General features: G+C 45.3%; 1 protein-coding gene across 1 annotated transcript in view; it reads left to right on the top strand.

The window, feature by feature from the left end:
* ZFPM1 (zinc finger protein, FOG family member 1) overlaps window positions 1-20,282 on the top strand; it is a 309,534-nt gene that overhangs the window by 274,611 nt on the left and 14,641 nt on the right. The window contains exons 5-7 of the mRNA XM_086945819.1: window positions 5,951-6,053; window positions 10,627-10,836; window positions 17,433-17,657. Coding sequence (XP_086801945.1) covers window positions 5,951-6,053; window positions 10,627-10,836; window positions 17,433-17,657 — 538 coding nt within the window. The remainder of the gene's footprint in view (window positions 1-5,950; window positions 6,054-10,626; window positions 10,837-17,432; window positions 17,658-20,282) is intronic.

The raw sequence follows: 20,282 nt of genomic DNA, 5'->3' as shown, positions 1-20,282 counted from the left end.
TCTCAGATCGACGAACTCTTTCTGCCATCTAGCGGTACAAGAAAATACTACAAGTATTTAAATGAATGCAGACCATATGACTGTAGTATCTTGAACCTGAGGTGGCGATGCCTGTTTGTACAGTAATTCTTTCGCATTACTAAACGCACTGCTTAACATCACTTAAAATATAATAAGGTCTCTTAAAAATTCTGTACACTAATAGTCTGGTTAGTCTCCCACACACTAGAAGTGGTCCTGTTTCTGACATTATTTTTTTGTTTTCTTCTTGAAAAGAGCTTTTATTTGTGGTTTGAAAAGAGACAATATAAACATTTGTTTAAATAGATAATTTCGGCAGTGAAAATTAGAAGATCAACATATACATTTTTTTTTTTTACAATAAATGACCATCCTGAGCACAAATTCCTGTAAGTTAAAGCCAGTCATATAAGACTGAGCAATCTCTGATAAAACCATTGCATTCTATTCTGCCACTGCGGCAAAGTGCATTGGCACAAAATATATACATTGATGTCTTTTGTGAAGTTATTTCATTTGGTCTAAAGCAAACATACGACTGTGAATGTACCCACCTTATATCCTAACAATATACCTTTTTGAACACAAGGAGATGATGGATGGATTGCGAAAACTTTTCAGATTCTCACCCCCAGTCACAGATCTGGGTTGAATCCATCATCGTTCTTTAGCTCACTTCACCACCCCAGTTCAGACCCAGCCATATGCAAATCAGTCTTGACCCTGTGCCTCATTGGCAACAGTCCTGCCCGAACTGCCAAGCCTGGTCTTCCCTGGACCGTAAACAAGCATCCATTCTGCATTTTGTCCATCAATTGTTCTTATTGCATTTGTCACCCTGTGTGGGACGGGTATGTCCAGATGTGGGTCCTGTGCTCTCCATTTCACTGGAGTCAAGCTATCCTGGCTGATGAGGGGTGAAACCCCGAAACCAGTCCTAGGATGCTTGTTTCCAGTCCAGAGAGGACCTGGCCTGGAAGTTCGGGCTGGATGGTTCCCATGAGGCACAGGGTCAAGACTGATTTGCATATGGCTGGGTTCAAACTGGAATGGCATGGTGAGCAAAAAACCGAAGGATTTAGGCCCAGATAGCTGTACTAGGCTGAATGTATGACATTGTTCTGCATTCTGTCCATCCATAGTTCTTTTTGCATTTGTCACCCCGAGTAGGTCGGGAATGCCCAGATGTGGGTCCTGTGCCTATGCCACTGGAGTCAAGCTGTCCTGGCTGATGAGGGGTGAAACCCCGAAACCGGTCCTAGGATGCTTGTTTCCAGTCCAGAGAGGACCTGGCCTGGAAGTTCGGGCTGGATGGTTCCCATGCGGCACAGGGTCAAGACTGATTTGCATATGGCTGGGTTCAAACTGGAATGGCATGGTGAGAAAAAAAATGAAGGATTTAGGCCCAGATAGCTGTACTAGGCTGAATGTATGACATTGTTCTGCATTCTATCCATCCATAGTTCTTTTTGCATTTGTCACCCCGAGTAGGACGGGTATGCCCAGACATGGATCCCGTGCTCTCCATGCACTGGACTCAAGCTATTATGGCTGATGAGGGGTGACACCCCGAAACCGGTCCTAGGATGCTTGTTTTCAGTCCAGGGAGGACCTGGCCTGGCAGTTCGAGCTGGACTGTTCCCATGAGACACAGGGTCAAGACTAATTTGCATATGGCTGGGTTCAAACTGGAATGGCATGGTGAGCAAAAAAACAATGGATACTTGGGTAAATGTATGACATTGTTCTGCATTCTGTCCATCAATTGTTCTTTTAACAATATTACTACCCAAGTTCCCTCAACCACACCCCCCCTTACAAGGAAGGACCCAGGCAAAAATCATAAAACTTGAAATGTGTGCACGCCCAAATTACTTTTGGGCATGTCCTAATGGCACAATTTGCACTGCAAACGTGCAAAAAAGGGGTTTGGTGCAGCTCATACACAGAATGCATTGGCACTAGCACAAAAAGGAAACTGATCTGATGCAAACATCACATTAGCAAAATTCCACATTAGTACTAATATATTTGAGCACCTACGCAGCCTAAATATGTGGAGTTAATGAAAATATTACTACTAGTCCACTTTCTATGCGGTAGAAGATTATTAAGACTTACATGCACACATTACATCCAGCCTTTCGGCGATACCTCCTCTGGTGGGCGCATAAGAAAGATTGTAATTGAGATCACTGGCATGAAGTCAGTAAATGTGGTCTTTCATTTCAACTTTTTATTAACTATTACAGAAACCCTTCAGGTCTCCCATTCTTATCAAAAGAGAGCCAAAGACAAAGTTATTATAATTTTGCTCAACTTCCATTGATGTCAAGGACAGACTATGTATCAGACACTATTCATGCTCAGTCCATTCATGTCCTGTACTGAATTCACCAGCTCGCCTTATTTCCCTTGTTGAATTGATGTTGGGAGAATTTCCATTCATGCAGTGACACCATCTTTTAACGCCATCAGATGTTTTCTGGGAACAGTAGTTCAATTCTATACACATACAGAGGCTATATTGGCTAATATGATAAACTTGCTGCTCCTGCTTTACATGTCTCAAATAGGATTCCTTCCCTAATACCCCGTGGAGAACCAAGGACCTTTTTAGCATCCGATGACCGCTTTGTATGTCTCGTGAGTTCTCATTTAAAAAATGCAGGGTCATGGCATTTCACAGATGATATATGTGCCATTAATTTGCACTATGGTTTGGTGAGGTAGCCAGTGCTTAATTTATAAAACAATAAGGGCAGGTACCCAAACGTTTGCTTGGAAGTTGCCGTCGGCTCTGCCGAAGGTCTTTGTACAGAATATCAAGGCTGCATAATATTCATTCCACCTCATACATCCTCAGTCCATCAGCAGACGCTCCCTGCCTGTCTCACGCCCACATGTTGTTTTGTGTGCCAGCTTTCTCCTGTTGTCACTGTTTTCTCATCTTTCTCTTCCTGCTTCTTTTCCCTTTTTATGTTTTTTTCCCCTCTTGTTCATTTTTTGAAGTCTAATGAGAAAAAACAAGTACTGGTGCCCAACAACAAGAGCTGATGGGCTCCACCTGCTACCACTGTTTCAAAAGCAATGGACGCAGCAAAATAGTTTTTTACTGCCCATATAGTCAACGGCACAAACACATGACCCAACACCTACGAGACCTCCACTGGCTCCCCGTCGAGAAAAGAGTAACCTTCAAACTGCTCTCCCACACCTACAAATCCCTCCATAACATCGGACCCAAACACCTCAATGAGAGAGTCTCCTTCCACGTGCCCAAAAGGAACCTCCACTCTGCCGACCTCGCTCTGGCAGAGACCCCCGCATCCGCAGAAGCAGAGCAGGCGGAAGAGCCTTCTCTTACGTCGCAGCCAAGGCCTGGAACAAGCTCCCAGTTAACATCACACGCTCCCCGACCCTGCACACCTTCAGGAACAGCCTCAAGGCCTTACTCTTCGATTAAACCGGAGCTGCCCCCCCCCCCGTGCCTTGAGACCCTCACGGGTGAGTAGCGCACTTTATAAAACCCTGATTGATTGATTGAACATAGATCTGTCAATAGTAGAACCAGCTTCCTCATACCCGGAAGGAGCCTCCCACCAGAGGCTTACAACTCTAGTAGTTGCACTCACCCAGCTCCCTCCCACTTAAGGTGCTAGATCTCTTCACACAGAGCAAGCCTCATGCTTTAGCTTTGCCAGTGCTTGGTCTGCAGTGCTACAAATTATGCTATCATGTAGGTGATTTCAGGTGTTTAAGCAACTGCACCCACAATGTGCCTCCGCCTCCTTAGAATCCTCAGTTCTCACTCTGACCTACTAGAATGTAGAAGTTGCATCCTTTGGTGGCTCCTCGGATGGTCTTGTCCAACTCCTTCACTGTGGAGCCAGTTCCACCAAAACGAGTTTGAGGTTCTTGTGGTGGCTTGAACTTCTATCCTAATGGCTAACGCAGAGAAGTCATTGGTTGAAGGAGCATTTCTCTGCATTTTAATGGAGCAAACCATCATCTTCTGAAATCCCGCTAGCACCCCTAAGCGTCTCGCAGTTATATACCCAATTACCACTTTATTCCTCGTATTCAAAATTCTTGGGACCTCATTATTTATTTCAACCACACTTGGTGTAGGATACACCGCCCTCTGCCCACTCCTTTTTTTAAGCGAACATTTGTACATCATGTAATTTTAAATGGTACAAGGAATGTTGGCCTATCCTGATGTGTAAATTCATAGATAGATTCTGGAGTGGCTGGTTTCAGAGCAGACAGAATAAAATGAGTAGGGAGTTTGCATTGCTAGAAAGAGGTATCCAACCCTGTATTCAATAGGAGCTGTATTTTTTTGGGTAAAACATGGCTTGAAAATAGTGTTGTTATTCAAAGAAAAATTACAGGCCCCTCTACACAGACACAGGCATATTTGCATTATGCTAGGTGATTGTACTCGGACATACATGCTTCAGTGCACTATTCTTCATTGGATGGCACAGACCGTTCGCAAAAGGAATAGAAATAAGCATTGTCAAAGCCAATAGCTCTTGGCTACAAGCTGACAAATAAAAAGCAAGCCAATGCTAATAAAGCCGACCAATGGTAAGAAGGGGGCAGGTTCTAAGCCCCACTATAAGCTGACAGTAGGTCTATTTGCTAACAAACAACTTACACTCTCTGGTACGTGAAACTTAAGAAGCAGTCCTCTAAGTTAAGCAGTGGAAGGATACAACTTATCCACTCAGAACACTGTGAGACAGAAATTGAGGGTGGGACAATTCCATATAAGCTAGAAAACCATTGATACAGGATCGCAGAACTGACATAGACAACAATGGCATCCATTCATGAGCAACGAGCTGGCCCAAAGTCCACCCTGAGCATATTGGAAACAATACAGCAGACAACTATCTATAGCTTAAATAGTAACCCAAAGTATAGGAGCAGGAAAGAAGCTCAACCACTGCACAAGACATGGGAGCAATGTGACAGCTGGGAGGAGGACAAAAAACAAAAATGGAAATGAGTAGCATCGCTGATCTGGAGTGCTGGGTTCTACCTCCATGCTGTTGATGGTCTCTGCAAATTCTTAAGAAAATGATGATGTAACCAAAGATGTTCATTTATTCAAGATCAGATAATAGGGAAATTGCTACAGTCCAACGCTTCCAAGACTGAAGCAACGATGTTGGGACTAGAGCCCAGCTCCCGTCAGATGCACCATTTCCCTATTACACCCTTGGCTCAACATTTGGACTTCAGACTTGACTCAAGAAGTACCTTTATACATTTGTATTGGGACTTATATAGCACAATCCTAGCTAGGAAGAAATGGATCATTATGTGGGTGACAGAAGGGACAAGGATAATTCAAGAGTGTGTAGCAAGATGGAGAAGTTGGTGAATAATTGATGGGACGCGTATCCACGTGGATCCATATCCGTGATTTTTGACGTGCTCCTGGAAGAAATGATTTCATAGCTCCTTTCTGAATTGTATCACAATTGAGTCAAGTCTGGCATGTGGAAGGGTGTTATTCAAGAGCCTAGAAACATAAATCGAGGAAACATATTTCCTGGTTCTTTTTTACACTTCTGTGTTCAAACTTGGTGACGTTCTGGCTTCCTGTGGGGCGTTGAACTCCTGAGCAGATGAGTATTTTGGGCAGTTATTCAGGGGTGCCTATAGATATTGCTTTGGTTCTATAGGTGTTTACAGTCATTAATGGCTCACAACTGCACACCAATTGAATGCAGTTCTATGCAGCATAACTTCCCAGAGCAGTGTATAGCAGTGTATATTCCCTCTTGGCTGTCATTTCTGCTGGGGTGGAAGGTTTCAGAAGGACACAGATGTAGTGGTGAAGATGTCATATCTTAGTGGTTCAGAGAAAATTTTGATTAACCCTTTCTTTTCTTTTCTCTCTTTCTGGCAGGGCCCACCAGTGACCTTGGTTCTCGAGGACAAACAGTGCTGGCTGGCGAAGCTTCCTTTAGTGTCCAGCGAGTTGGAAGCAAATTCAGTGATATACAGGAAAGGTGTGTATCCATCCCATCGCCCTAGCACAATCCGCAGAGGAAATATAACTCTACGCGCTTCCTCTTGAGTTTATCAGCTCTCGATTTCCTTTGTGGGGTATGAATGTGTGTGGTGGTGGTGATTTGAGTTGGTTTGCTTTTGGAGATATGGTTTTGTAAGTGGAGTGTGATTAGTTGAGTGGAGGCAGTGGAGATTGGGAGCATGGGTGCCAGTTAGGGACACGCAGGAATAGCAGCTGATATACACTGCTCGTTAACCCAGTTGTGTGTTCATGAAGGTAGCAGGAGGATCAAAATGTAAACAGGACGCCTTGACCTTCTGTAAGTCCCCTGCAGCGAGTAGGGGGCTGTGTAGACTAAGGTTGGGATAATGGGTCGCCCCCTGTGATGTCCTAGGTAGACCTGTGGCGTATGTTGTCAATTGCACTCCCCCAGCTATTTTACCAGTAGATGTTCATGATGGGAGAGGTCTGTGATAGTGGGAAAACCAGAGCGCATCAGTCATAGTCAGCTGTTTGTCAGTAACAATCAGCAGCAACAAGCCTCTAACAGTAGGACCACATGATTTATAACAGACCATAACATGTGTATTTCTAAAGCGCACATCACCCAAGGGTATCTTGGTACTGAATAACAGATGTTTATTGTTACCCAACTCTATGGTGCTCATTTTATCGACCTCAGAAGGATGAAAAGCTGAGTGGACCTGCTGGGATTTGAACCTGTGACCATGAGGTCGAACACATGCCCCTACAGTGGATGCATAAGTTCACTGAGCCTTCAGACCCGGCTTTATGTGTTAGTTCAGCTTGGTGCTCCAGCTCATAGCCCAGCGTTGGACCCTGCAGCTCTGGTCAGCTAGCCTGATCTTAGAGAAAGGTAGAAGCTAATTTTTCTTACTCCTTCTTGAGAACAGGAGCAGCAGCCTCTTGCCCTAACAGCATTAAGGCCACCTCGAACCATAGGTTTGCCCTTTGACCTAATGAAGGGCGTGTGCTTCCCCGCTGGCCCATTTTTTACCAGGAGCCTAGCAGGAGTGCAGTTGCTGTCCTTGTCATAGGCGAGCTAGTCACCAGGGAGCGGACGGTTAACCTTAGTGGCCATAAAAGAGAGCCATTGGTGCCGGTGGCCGCACACTGCCTCTTTCTCCTTGCGGAGCGAGGAGTTGACTCACCAGCCCGGGGAACGGGATGAGTTGTGGGAAAGACCTGCATTATTTTATGTTCTACTGCATCCAATGGAGCCCCTGCCAGGATCTGCCTGCACCATTTGCCTAACCGCTGCCTCAGGAGTCGAGAAAGGCTAGGAATGGAAACTTGTGGGTGGAAGACTCCCAGCAGCATGTCCAACTCGGGATGTCTCACACTCCGATCAATGGCTCACCTCATGTCTCCAGTAATAATCATTACTTGGTCTCATACGTGGCGTTTCTGCGATTGTCTCTTTGGCATCTATCCCAGTTCTCTAGGGTAGGTGATCCAGAATTCAATGCTTCAGCTGTCGTCTGTATTCATCGACAAAAAGCGAGAGCAATGTGAGAGAACAGCAATTGCATCAGTGTTCCATGAGTGGAAAATTATTTCAGTACACAACTTTGTGTGCTTGCAGTATTTTATCAGGAGGTTTTTTTTTTCATATTTACTAACTGGGAGGTCCGATGTCCCATATTTGAACAAAAAATGTCCGCATCCAGGACACTGTAGACTGTGGTGTCCATTGCGCAATGCACAGTGTGCTATGGCTTCTGGTAGAAGGTCCTCGCTCGGGCCCTCAATACGAGTGGCTCGCAGTGGTATCCACATGGAACAGTGCTCCAGATAATCCCATCTCATGGGCGGAAGCTGTGCTGCCCTCCTTGTTCTGCCCTCACCAGGTCTCCCCATCCTAGCTCTTCCCTCCACCACCCACACCAGGAGCCCCTGGAAAACCCCTACAATCATGTGCCACCTGCTTCAAACAGGTAGTAAATGGACTCGGATTTTGGCATGGTATTCACCTCGCCTAATCAAATGGACCCTCCCGGGTGACAAGAAGCGCTCTACAAATCTACTGATTGATTGATTGATTGATTGATTGATTGATGGTTTGATGAGGAGAAAGCACAGAGATTTGGAGCTAGTGTTCCCGGGTCTGCATGTTATTACCTATTCCGTGGGAAGTAAATTTTGATCTCCAGATTTAGGTATTTAGGTGCATGGTAGGTTTAGCACCTTCAGCGCGGCGCGAATTCTTGCGCTGTGCTGAAGGTTCTAAGAAACGGACGTGGCCGTGACGGAACGGTTCAGTCATAAGCACAGCCCAACCGGCGCTCGTGATGGAACCATTCCGTCGCAAGCATCGAAGGGGTTAATGACTAGAATTGGTGAATCCGGTCCTGGTTCCCCCCTCACCCTAAACTGGGAAATCTGTAATAAAACCCTATGAGGGTAAACCAACAAATCCAGTCTATCTCTTTAAGGACCAGGATGCCTCTGTCTGGCCATCAGCAGTGATCAGTCACGCAGGGCATCTTTCCTTCCACTCGAGGCTCTTATTTTCTCTCGAGCCGCAGGTCAGTGTTGCACAGCGACTGATAAGGGGACACACTCGGAGATTATTTGTGATTTTTGGCAGCAGGGATAAGGGATGTGTTGAGGCACGCTGCCCTTCGACCTTTGGAGGTGTTTTGGCTTTGTGCAACCACTCAGCAGCTCACATCCTGTTTCCAGAGGGCAGAGGTTAGCCAGACAGGAAGTCCAACCTGCATCCTTCTTTCCTGTTGGAGATTTGTGCAAAGCACCGCGTGTTGCGTCACAATACAGAAAGTGTTCCTGTGAGTTGATTGGGGAACTAGCTAGTGCTTTGTAGAGAGCCAGCGAGGCCTTCTTAGAGGCCATAACAACAGATAGTAATCCGCTCAGGCAGTACAGAAAAATAGTCAAAAAACCAAGTTACCAATCTAAGAAGGCTATACACCATAAATAGTCCCATGCAGGGCACTCAACTGGTTGATTGCGCCATCACCACGATGCCAATATTTTGGGGTTTGATTGTGCCTCTAAACTACTCACAAAAATGAAATGTTATGTTTGCAACTATTATTTTAGCTCAAGTTATGTCCATATAGCCATTTAGCAGTACAAAAGGGGGTGGTGATGGACGGAACATCTGAACCAATCAAACACTCACACCCAGTCAACAGATCTGGGTTTAATCCATCACCGTTCTTTAGCCCACTCTGCCACCCCAGTTCAGACATGGCCATATGCAAATCAGTCTGACCCTGTGCCTCATGGGAACAGTCCAGCCCGAACTGCCAAGCCATGCCTTCCCTGGACCGGAAACAAGCTTCCTAGGACCGGTTTCTGGCATTTCAGCCGTCATCAGCCAGGCTTGCTTGAATCCAGTGAGCAAGGGACTCACGTCTGAGCATACTCTGCCAACTTATGGCGAACAAAGCTCAGACGTGAGTCCCTTGCTCAATTTGCCAGAAACCTTTCTTAGGAAGTGGTTTCCGGTCCAGGGAAGGCATGGCTTGGCAGTTCGGGCTGGACTGTTCCCAAGAGGCACAGGGTCAGGCTGATTTGCATATGGCCATGTCTGAACTGGGGTGGCAGAGTGGGCTAAAGAACAGTGATGGTTTAAATCCAGATCTGTTGACTGGGTGTGAGTGTTTGATTGGTTCAGATTCTCCGTCCATCACCACCCCCTTTTGTACCAAATAGCCATTTAAACATACGCCATGCCTCTAGCTACCACCAACACGTTCTATTAGAATGCTTTGGAATTGGGAAACTTGGTGCAATAGGCGGGGAGATGGTTTCATGTCACTCGCGTCTAGTGACTCAAACGCATGGAGCCTTGTAGTGGGAGCACAGACAGCAGCCTGTCAGGAAGAGGACTTAACATTCCAAGAATCCGGACAATTTCTATAGAGGTGGGGGGTGAGATGCACGCTTAGGGTGCGTACGTGCGTGCCTTAGGTGTATTCTGAGCAAATAAACTCTGAGTATATATTTACTAGAAGCAAAGTAGTCTTTAGGGCAATTATGTTTTTTTATAGAATAGAAGCTAGTCCCAAATATGACATACATTTATCTCTATGCTTACCTCCTTTTAAATAGGAAATGATTCATTTTTAAACTACCCCAAGTTTCGCAAACTGAATAGGCTTTACACAATTTTATTTCTGTGGACTTGTGTATTTTTTGTCTGCATCCAATGTATGGGTCAAGGCTTCTCATTAGGCAGCCAAACCATCCCTGTATACACAGTTACAACAAAGTGCTAGCCTATAGCAACGTTGAGAGGGACTCTAAAAGCTGTGTCGAAAAGATGGCTGCTTGGTGTAACTTACAACGTCTTTGGGACAATCCCTTTGGATTATGGGCCATGGTGAAAATTGATAATTTGAGTCTGCCTTTTTAAATGTCTTGGGAAGTCCTATAACCACCTTAATGTGCTAGAGATTATGAACTGTGGTATTTTACATGACTCGACATTTGAGCTTCATTTTCTGGCACCCATGCCTCCTCTTCAGTTTTCATCCAGTCTGCTGATTGTAACAGTTGTTTCTTTGTATTTTGGTGTGTAGGTGAAGAGATCTGGTGCAGGACAACCACAGCCATCACCGAAAATGAGCTGATCAGCACTTTCCTGATGGCCGAGCCCCAGGCCATCCCAAACTACGGGGAGAAACTGGAGCCGGAGGACCTCCCCTACCCCGCCGCGCTGCACTCTGGGATTCAGCTGCTCCCCCAGCAGGCCGGCATGGCGGCCATATTGGCCACAGCAGTTGTAAACAGTGAGGAAAACTTCCTACATAGTTTGTCTGAAGATTGTATGCACTTTGTCATGTGATTCATCTGCAGACCTGTCATTCCACTTTGTTTGCCAATGGCGCACTCTGCTCCTGAGTGTTATATTTCATGTGTCCAGTTCTCCTTCTTTTCTAGGTTTCCTTACAGATTGGCTTACCCTCATTGTTGCCTCCTATTGAAAAATTCATTCCCATGCTAAATGTTTTTGTTGTTATTGTTATAGCTATTTGTAGAGCGCAGTTGTTACCCCAAGGTGTCCAGGCGCTGTATGAACTCCTGCTGAGGTTTGTCGATGGTAGGACCTGACAATGAAAGTTAATTATTGAAGAGCCCTGTTTTTAAAGCTTTTCTAAAGGCCAGTAGATTAGTCCTATTCCTAGGGTGAACTGGAAGCCCGTTCCATGCCTTAGCCGCATTGGTTACAAAGCTTCTGCTTCCCCAACTAGCTTTTTTTGCCAGTTGCACTGTTGCCAGTTTCCCACCAGATGATCTTAATGCTCTGTTCGGAGTGTACCAGCGTATTCGTTCCCTATCCGTAATCCTTTTTCCTAAACCTAGAGTTTCAACCTTCAGTCACCTTTATGTATGAGGGATGTCTGAGTAGACTTGGATAGGTGATAGGTTTTCATGTTATCAGACCACCTCAAAGGACTGTTGCAGTATATCTTTCTGACCACTACACGAGATTCCTGCGTAAGCCAAACTGCAGCGCACTTCAACCCGAGCGGTTCCTCAGCCAGATATTCGTCCTGAGTAGTCCAACTTACTGCCACTTCTGGTTTGACTGCAGCACAAAGGTGTGTTTTTTAGGTTTCGGCTACAGACAGATCTTCGCTCTCTCTCGTCGAAGATATATTGTGAACAATGCCAGTACTTACAGTGGACTTTGGGGCAGCCCACTGCTTACCATCTCATTTTCTTGTTTCTCATTTGATTGCTTTCAGTTCCTCCACCAGAGCGCAGCTTCTTGACCGTCCTCTTGACTGAATGACTGGCATATTTCCACTGCTTATATTGAGGGTCCTACCTTTTCTTTTAACACTTCACACAAGTTTGTTTTCTTGCTCTCTTCCTTTAGTTCTGCTGCCGCTGAAATCCAAGCTCTTCCTCCCCTCCCAGCTCATTTGTTACTTTTCCCACTATTCTGTGTCACACTCTGGTTTCACACATTTTTTTGCAATTATTTTTCATCCCGGTCACCCAGCTCCTCTTCATCGTTCAGACCAGCCCCACTCTTTCCACCATTACGTCTCTCTCCATCACATCTCTGTCACATTTCTCCAATCGCAACTACTATCCTTTAGAAAGAACTTAAAGACCCATCTGTTTAAAAAGATAACATCTATACCCTAAGGTGGTTCTATGGCAGAGGGCGCATTCGGGGTTGTGTCAGGTTATGTACCTTTTCTTGGAAGCGCTTAGAGACACGTGGTGATTTGCGCTATACAAAAACACTGTAACATAACATAACATTTAACATGTTAGGAGGAACGTTACATCAGCATCATCATTACTGGCAAATAGGCGTTCAGGAACCTTCTGTCTCCCTTGGCACTCATAGGTCTGGTTCTGGCATCTGTTATCCTGTAAAGGGGACTGGCTTAAGAAGCAAAATGTCTTCTTGGAGGAGATGGTGGTGATGAGTTTGTGTTCTTTTTCTGAGCACATCTTTCACGTAGGAAGCTCCTCCTTTGCTTCTACAGTGATGCATTCTTCTTTCCACTTGCGGTGCTATTTAGTGGGACTTGCGATTGCCTCCACCACTGAACCACAAATAAGAAGTGCTTTGTCCTATGGGTGGCTGATGGTACAGCAGGGCATCCTGGGTCATCTCCACTGTTAGTGTTTTACCAGCTTCATTGACCATGTTTCTCTGCTTAAGAAGGCAGATTATGACAGCCTGTTTCACACTGAAACCCATCTTAGTGGTGGTCCACTGGGCTATTTCTTGGCAATCGCAGCATATTTAGGACTCGTGCACTTGAGCACTATGGGCCCGATTCACAGAATGTACTTAAGACTTAATCCTAAACTTACTACTATTTTGGTATTCACAGAAGGCACTTACTACTTTTGGCATTCACAGAAAGAACTTACTACTCTTGGTATTCACAGAAGTTAGGATTTTGTCTTAAGTCTGTCTTAAGTTTGTCTTAAGACAAACTTAAGACAAAATCCTAATTTCTGTGAATACCAAAAGTAGTAAGTTCATTCTGTGAATGCCAAAATAGTAGTAAGTTTAGGATTGAGTCTTAAGTTCATTTTGTGAATTGGGCCCATTGTCTGGATATTTTTCTTTTATTCTTGTTTTTTCAGCAGTCCAACTTCATTCTTGTTGTATAGATCAATGCACTGCAATATAAATAAAATATATCACTTCACGTCAATGACTGACGGCTGTTTTGGCAATCTGGCCTTGATTGTGTTGAATTTATTCGCAGACATGCTTCCACCCTCCCCCTTTGGGAGAGACTCATGATTGCGGTCTCATACGCATACCACCACAGCGAATAATACCCAGAACATTGAGGATAAAATTGGCAACCACTCCCACCCTACGCAGGCCATCAAATCTAGTGCAATCACAGCCTAAAATGTTCAAAATGATACACGTGGGGGAGTGCCCACTCATACAGAGCCCATGACATCCTTCCCACACCCTGCAAGAAGGGAAACGTGAAGCGTGTGCGCCTGGGCCCACCATAAGCAAAAACAAAAAATAGCCAAGCCCTGGCCCACATGCACTCAGTAGCGTCCTACAAAAACCTACCAGACTTTAATTCAGCGGAGGTCCTTCCCAGGTACAGTTTAAAGGACCGTGCCCGTTCTCTCGAATATCCTCTAATATACCACTAACATAATGCCCCAAAGCCTAAGATAATTCTGGGATAAATCCCCCCCCATCCCCTTGCACTAGCCTCTTCTTATAGCAGTGAATAAATATCAAATCTTAAGGGTAAATTCTGGGGCAAATCTTGAACGCCCCACCATACTTCAGCTACTGACACAACGAATTGCTTGAAATTCGAGGATTGGGTCTCCCCGGCTCCATCTCTTCACAGGCTGGTGCCACTGAAAGGGGAATGGGATAAAAACAAGGTTAAATCTGAAGCCACCCACCAGCCACAATCACAACATTGGAATGTCAAAATGGGGTGTCCCACACCAACTCCTTGATTGTGCATTAATTGTACCGAAGAGGCAGCTGAAAGCCCCAAACACTCTGTACGCACATACAAGTAAAATACAACACAATTTATTCTAAGAAGCACTGGCCTAGCCACTCCCTACCCCCCAAAAAGTAGCAATAAAATTGTTGTATGACACAGTAAGTGTAGTTGCACGATTTTACAAGTACCACTAGAGGGCGGTGCACACAAACGATACTCTTGCTCTGTGTTCCTTGTTTTTATACTAGAGAATGTCCATTTCAAAAGTTATCAGGCACGAGGGAATTAAAAACAAGCATTTGCAATGCAATAGGTCTCGCATTTTCGAGACTTTAAGCTATTGGAATTGTAAATTACAATGTATTTATGTACTTTGGAAAACCAATACAAAACCTCTTCCATGTGCCGGACGGCCCTGGCTGTCCAACGTCATGGTGGACGCGTGCGTCGGACGGCTGGGGGACGTCCGATTTGCGCACGTGTGGAATTCGCCCGCGCAGCGTGGAAATGTGCGTGAGTTACGGTTAAATAGAAGGCATTGTCATTTATTTTGGCAATAGCTCACACTATCGCAAAAGCGAGACCACTTTATTTGTGGCTACACCCCTTTCTTTAGACGCTACTTCCCGTATTAAGCTTACAGTGAGCTGCGCCTAAAGAAAGGGTACGACCGCCATTAGAGTGAGAGCACGTCGCGGGAAGCTTTTCCAAAAAAAGTCCATTTGTTTGTGATGTTCACAAACAAATGATTATTTTCATGCTGTTGGAGGAGCCATAGAGTGCTAGGTCTATGACGTTACTCTGCAACTTTTAACTTTGTGTTTGTGAAGCATTCACTTGGTGAACAGGTATGAGACAATTGTTACTATTGAGGAAATGTCTTTTCTAGCTATTAGGAATCGAGGAGGTCAAAGGTGGTAGAGCCGATGGCAAGCTGACTACGTCGCCGTTTGCGGCAGATCTGTTTCTTTCATCGGCCTGTTCGGAGGATGGGCACACGTAGAGACTGTGAACAACTTCCAAAGAGCCGCTTCCTGCCCAGCTGCCAGGAAGCGGAAGTGCACGCGTTTTGTTGTGTTAGGAAAAAGGGGGCGGGTCGTTTCCTCCTACGAGCCACTGACTGCTGCCTCTGCGGCCTCAGCGGATGAGCTGTCTGGGGTTACTTACTTGTTATTTCTAAGGGACCAGTTCTGTCCAGGGTGACACACCGGTGTAAGCCTCGCTCCGGCTAGAATATCATTTAGGAAACCAGCTGCTGTCTGTGCCGGAAACCTGCAGCTGCGCGCATTAAAGCACATTTATCATTGCCAATGTTTCACAGTGGAGCGCGGGGATTTTTATGCATGTTTTCCCGGTCTCTTTCTACACTTGAGTAAACCTGTTTGCTACGAAAGTAGCGACCGCATTTCCCCCCAAATTGATATATAAGTTGTCAGGTCTTTTATTTCTGCTAGAGTCTCGTGCTCCCTGGACGTACCCCCAAGAAGTCCCAGACCCCCAGTTTGGAATGTCTTCCCCTTAGCCAGATGCTCTTTTCGGACTCCCATCTCTTTTGTGCTCATATGGCATGTTTGTGACTTTTTAAAAGAAGAAACACCGAAGCATGACAGGAGATCTGAGTCGTATCTGCAGGGTTTTCCTGGGCTAATGTGTCCAGCTGTATCCGCAGCCAGGTTTGCTCGACCTGCCGTTCCTTTGAGTTTATCGTTAACACTTTGCTGTTGCAAACAGATGAAGCTGTCTCTGGGGCAGGGCTGTTTTCTAGCATCTCTCGCTTGAGGTTGTTCGTCTCCATTTTAACTCTATAGTATCTGGTATTTACCCTTAACTTCTATCCATTGCTCTTGTAGTATTCTCTTGTTGTATACATGGGTTTACTTTTATTTAAATACCATTTTGTGACCTCATTTTTAAAAGTGAAAGCAGCCATGCTGGTGGGAGGAAGGGGATGTTGACTGAAGAAGATGCTGAAGACCACATGGCTCGCCATGTGAGGGACAGGCATGTGGAAGGATACGGGCAGGAAGGGACACACATGTGCACTCACCTGTCTATACCATTAACTGTGTCTGTGAATATGAAATAATGGAGAGGACGAACAGTCACTGATACATGCGTGTATAGCAGGCTCTGCACATGTAAGAGCCGTGTGGAGGGAGATAAGCAGAAGCAAATGCATGATTGTATATGTGTGTATACACAAGACATTGCTCTGTGTATAGCACAATTCTGAGAGAGAACAGATGGAAAGCACACACGTACATCGCGTGTAAACCAGGCATGACATATTTCGGGCAGCAATGTGTCTTGGGTTGTCTTTGGATGTTTTGATGAAGTTCAATGTCTCATCCATCCGCAAATATTGCCAAATACATTTTGGATAGATAAACCAATGAACTTCATCAAAACATCCGAAGACGGGCATTTTTAATCCGTTCTAGAGTACCCGTCAAAATAAAGGAATACCTTGAGGTTATAGCCTAAGGTATAAAACAACTGGATCCCCGCTTTCATGCAGGGACAAGGTATTGGAAACTCTCAAGACTGGTCAAGGTGGTATTCACCTACCTTGGTGTAGAAAGATCACCTAGAGTGAAACATGCCATGATAAGTTGTGGTTGAGGTGACCTTCCCAGATATCTCTGGATACCTGCAAGTGTAAAGAGGACACCACAGGCTATCTATCCTCTTTGTATAAGACCTATGCACTTGTTGTGTGAATTTATATCGGAATAGCTGGCAGCAAGCATCAGACCTATTGTCTATGCCAGTGCTTTTTTTTTTGGTTTAAATATTGGTTTCATCATCAACATACCTGTAATAACGTATTCAATGTTTTTGGAGATACTAACATTTCATCTGCCAGCCATGTTTAATAATAAATTCATATTTTTAAAATCTGACGGTTAATTGACCACACCCTTGTATGTCATTCAATATATATATTTTTAACCCCTTGAACGCGGGTTTATTTCCAGCGCGGTGCGGGAGAAATAAACATCAGGTGGGTTTCGGACGGCTCCCGCCCGTCGTGCGCACACCTCACTGTGACGAATGATGGCCGGGAGCCGCCATGAGCATGCAAGGGGTTAAATTTTGTTTTATTGGACAAACCTATGAACTAACGCACTGGGTTTTAAAAATGTGGCAGCTACATTTGCCACACCCATGTACTCTATTCAATATTTTTTAAAATGCTATAGAATCCTATTTCACTCCACTGTAATATTGCCTCTAAATCATTTTTAAGAAAACTGCAGCACGCTTGTGCACGCCACTGACAAAACATCCTTATATCGCGCCTTGCGTTTTGCTTTTTGAATTGAGCAGACCTGGATGTTCAGGTTGTTTGTTTTATGTGCTCCTTGCATTTACTCCGTCTCTAAAGAGCTTTTTTTTTCTTTTCTCAGAGGATGTCTTCCCGTGCAAGGACTGCGGGATTTGGTACCGAAGCGAGCGGAATCTCCAGGCCCACCTCATGTACTACTGCGCCAGCCGGCAGAACCCCAGCTCGCCATCCGTGGAAGAGAAGCCCAAGGAGACGTACACATATGAGCGGGTCTGCCCCTTCCCTCAATGCAAGAAGAGCTGCCCGAGCGCCAGCTCCTTGGAGATCCACATGCGCAGTCACAGCGGTAAGGGTGATCTTTGTTCAGCAGCTTTCTAATGCTGAGCCATCACTGCTATGGTATATATGAAACCAAAGGAAGAAAAGCCTTAACACCTCTGTTTGATGCTGGTGATGTTCAGTGCTTTATGCGGAAATCTAGAAGTGGAAGTACTCACTATTTCGAGTACCAGTTTGCTCCAGAGAAGTGCCAGTACTCTCCTACTGAAAGTACTGCTGCAGTGCTGAGAAGTGCAGGTACTCTCCCTTTCAATTTGAAGTAGTGCAGGTACTCTGAACTGGACAGTACCTTCCCATTTAAAGTGTTTGTGGTGTTGGAATTTGGTGTATTATTCATATCAGAAATGTCATTCATTTTGTCACCGGGATGGTCTTGTTTTTCATTTAGAGACTCCAATATGTATGTATACAGTGCTTTAAATGGGCCTGTACTCACCGGTAATGAGTACCAGCACTTCCTAATTATTTGTCGTCAGTACAGGCCCATCTGTAGCCACTGAGAGTACTGGGACCCTGATGCACGGCAGGCACAGGTTAGGTTTTACCTCAAGTGTAGGGTAGATGCTGCTCTGCTTCCAAGGAGCTTGTAATGAACAGAGCCGTGAAGTAGCCTTTTGCAGAGTTGCCGCGCCCATTGGAATGTCCCCAAACTGCAGGGGTATGAGAGGGCTTGTGTCATGCTGTGATTAACAGGACAGGATCTCTAGACAGACCCTGCACAGTTAATCTGATGCGCAGCGACCATTCAGGTGAAAGTGCCATCATGGCTTTCATTATGTGTAATGAGTTAATCTGTTTTATTGACACATTTCTCGGGTGCTTTGATATGTGCTGCAACTGGTACAGAAGTCATCATGTCTGATCATATCTTGTCCTTAACCCTGCCCGTAGCCCCGCCCGCTTGCCACACCTCTATTTTATTGAATATTTGAAGCACTGTATGTATATATAGATTTTGGAGAGCGCAGACCTAGCTAGATGGCAATCCTGCACTGAACAAAAGATTGGAGGCCTGAGTTATGAATCAGGGTTGCTTACAGTGAAGTAGAATTTTTGTGGGTAGTAAATCCTCTTGTGTGGAGATCTAGTGTTCTCTGAATAGGAGGGTCTCCAGCTCCTTTATGAAATCTTAAGAGGGTTTCGGGCAGCTCTGTTGTTGACGAGTATTTTGTTTTTGATCCTGGGATCATAGATGGAGAAGGCTTGTCTATTGGCTTTCAGCTTATGGCTTTGTGCAGTTTATTATTTGCACTCTGGCGATGCCTAGGCTTTTGTTGTGGTGCTGTCATCATGTGACAGCTACATTCCCTGCAAGTGTGGGGGACTCCCTCTTCTGGTCACCTTGTATTTGTGCTGCAATATGTGGCCTGACTAGTTCTGTGAGCATGTCTCACTCTTCTTGTGAATCTGATGGATGGAGCTTCCGTAAGTGTAAATAGATGCCCTGGCTTGGTACCCATCACACTGAGGTCTTGCCATATACATCATCTGCAGTATGTACGCACCTAGGCTTTGACTGCTGGTACTTACTCACCACTTTAAACTGCCGACCTAGGTTTCTCTTATAAAAAATACTTGATGTGATATGGTCTTGGGTCTTATGAATTGACTCCTAGATCAAACCTTTCGTCTTTAACCCCTTGCACGCTCGTGACGGAACCATTCCGTCATGAGCCACGACGGGGCTGTGCTGGTGATGGAATGGTTCCGTCACGGCCCGGCCGCGGCGGCTGCGTGGCGCTGATTCCATGCCTGCGCTGAGCGTTCCATTGAGCGGGCGGGGCCATGATGGAACCATTCCGTCACAAGCACAGCGCCACCGCGGCTTGTGACTGAGTGGTTCCGTCACGAGCATGGCGGCGCCGCGCGGCCCCTCTATCCCCCCTAGCGCCGCGGCAGAATTACCGCCACCGCCAAGGGGTTAATTGTCTTCTGTTTGTGTGTGATTTCTGTAACTTTCAAGTGTATACTTCCATCCCTGGGGTAAAAATTAATTAAAAGATAAACTTCAATATAAAACTTCATTAGAAGGGGCGCTATAGCTATAACCAAACCCCCCCAAAAAACAGTGACATTGTAGTCCACTCTGCAGCCTGAGCTCAAAGCCTTATATACGTTTTCTTAGATTACGATTAGGGCTCCCGGTTTTATGGTATTATGTGGTGGTAAGATGTCTTGTGCCTGCTCTATCTTTGCCCTTGGGAATCGGGTATTGCCCACTTTCCCATGTCCCTGAGTCTGCTGGTCATTGCCATAGTTTGCGATCAACAGACTGCGGTCTCTGGATATGCTGACGACCATTAATTCCGAGCTTACATTCAAATTAAAGTTCATGGGGCGGTTTGCAAGCCCATTGCCCTAACGCCTCCACATTGTTATATATATATTTTTTTAAAACCTAGTGCTGGGTGGATTTTCAGCAACCAAAGCAAAGTAACCCTAGTGGTGTGTACACTATCTGAATACAAGGCTTAGTGTAATTCTGTTGACTGTATTTTGAAGCAGTGGAGAACTGACATTTCTCTGGGAATCTGATTGGGAGATGCAACTTTTGGGACTGTTCCTAGGCTGCACTCCCTTAACCAATCTGCACAAAACTTTATTAAGTAACACAGACTTGTGTGCAACTTTA

This window comes from Lissotriton vulgaris, chromosome 12, assembly GCF_964263255.1.
Source record: "Lissotriton vulgaris chromosome 12, aLisVul1.2, whole genome shotgun sequence".
NCBI lineage: Eukaryota > Metazoa > Chordata > Amphibia > Caudata > Salamandridae > Lissotriton > Lissotriton vulgaris.
Note: the sequence above shows the minus strand (reverse complement) of the source record. Positions and strands in the feature narration are given on the sequence as shown.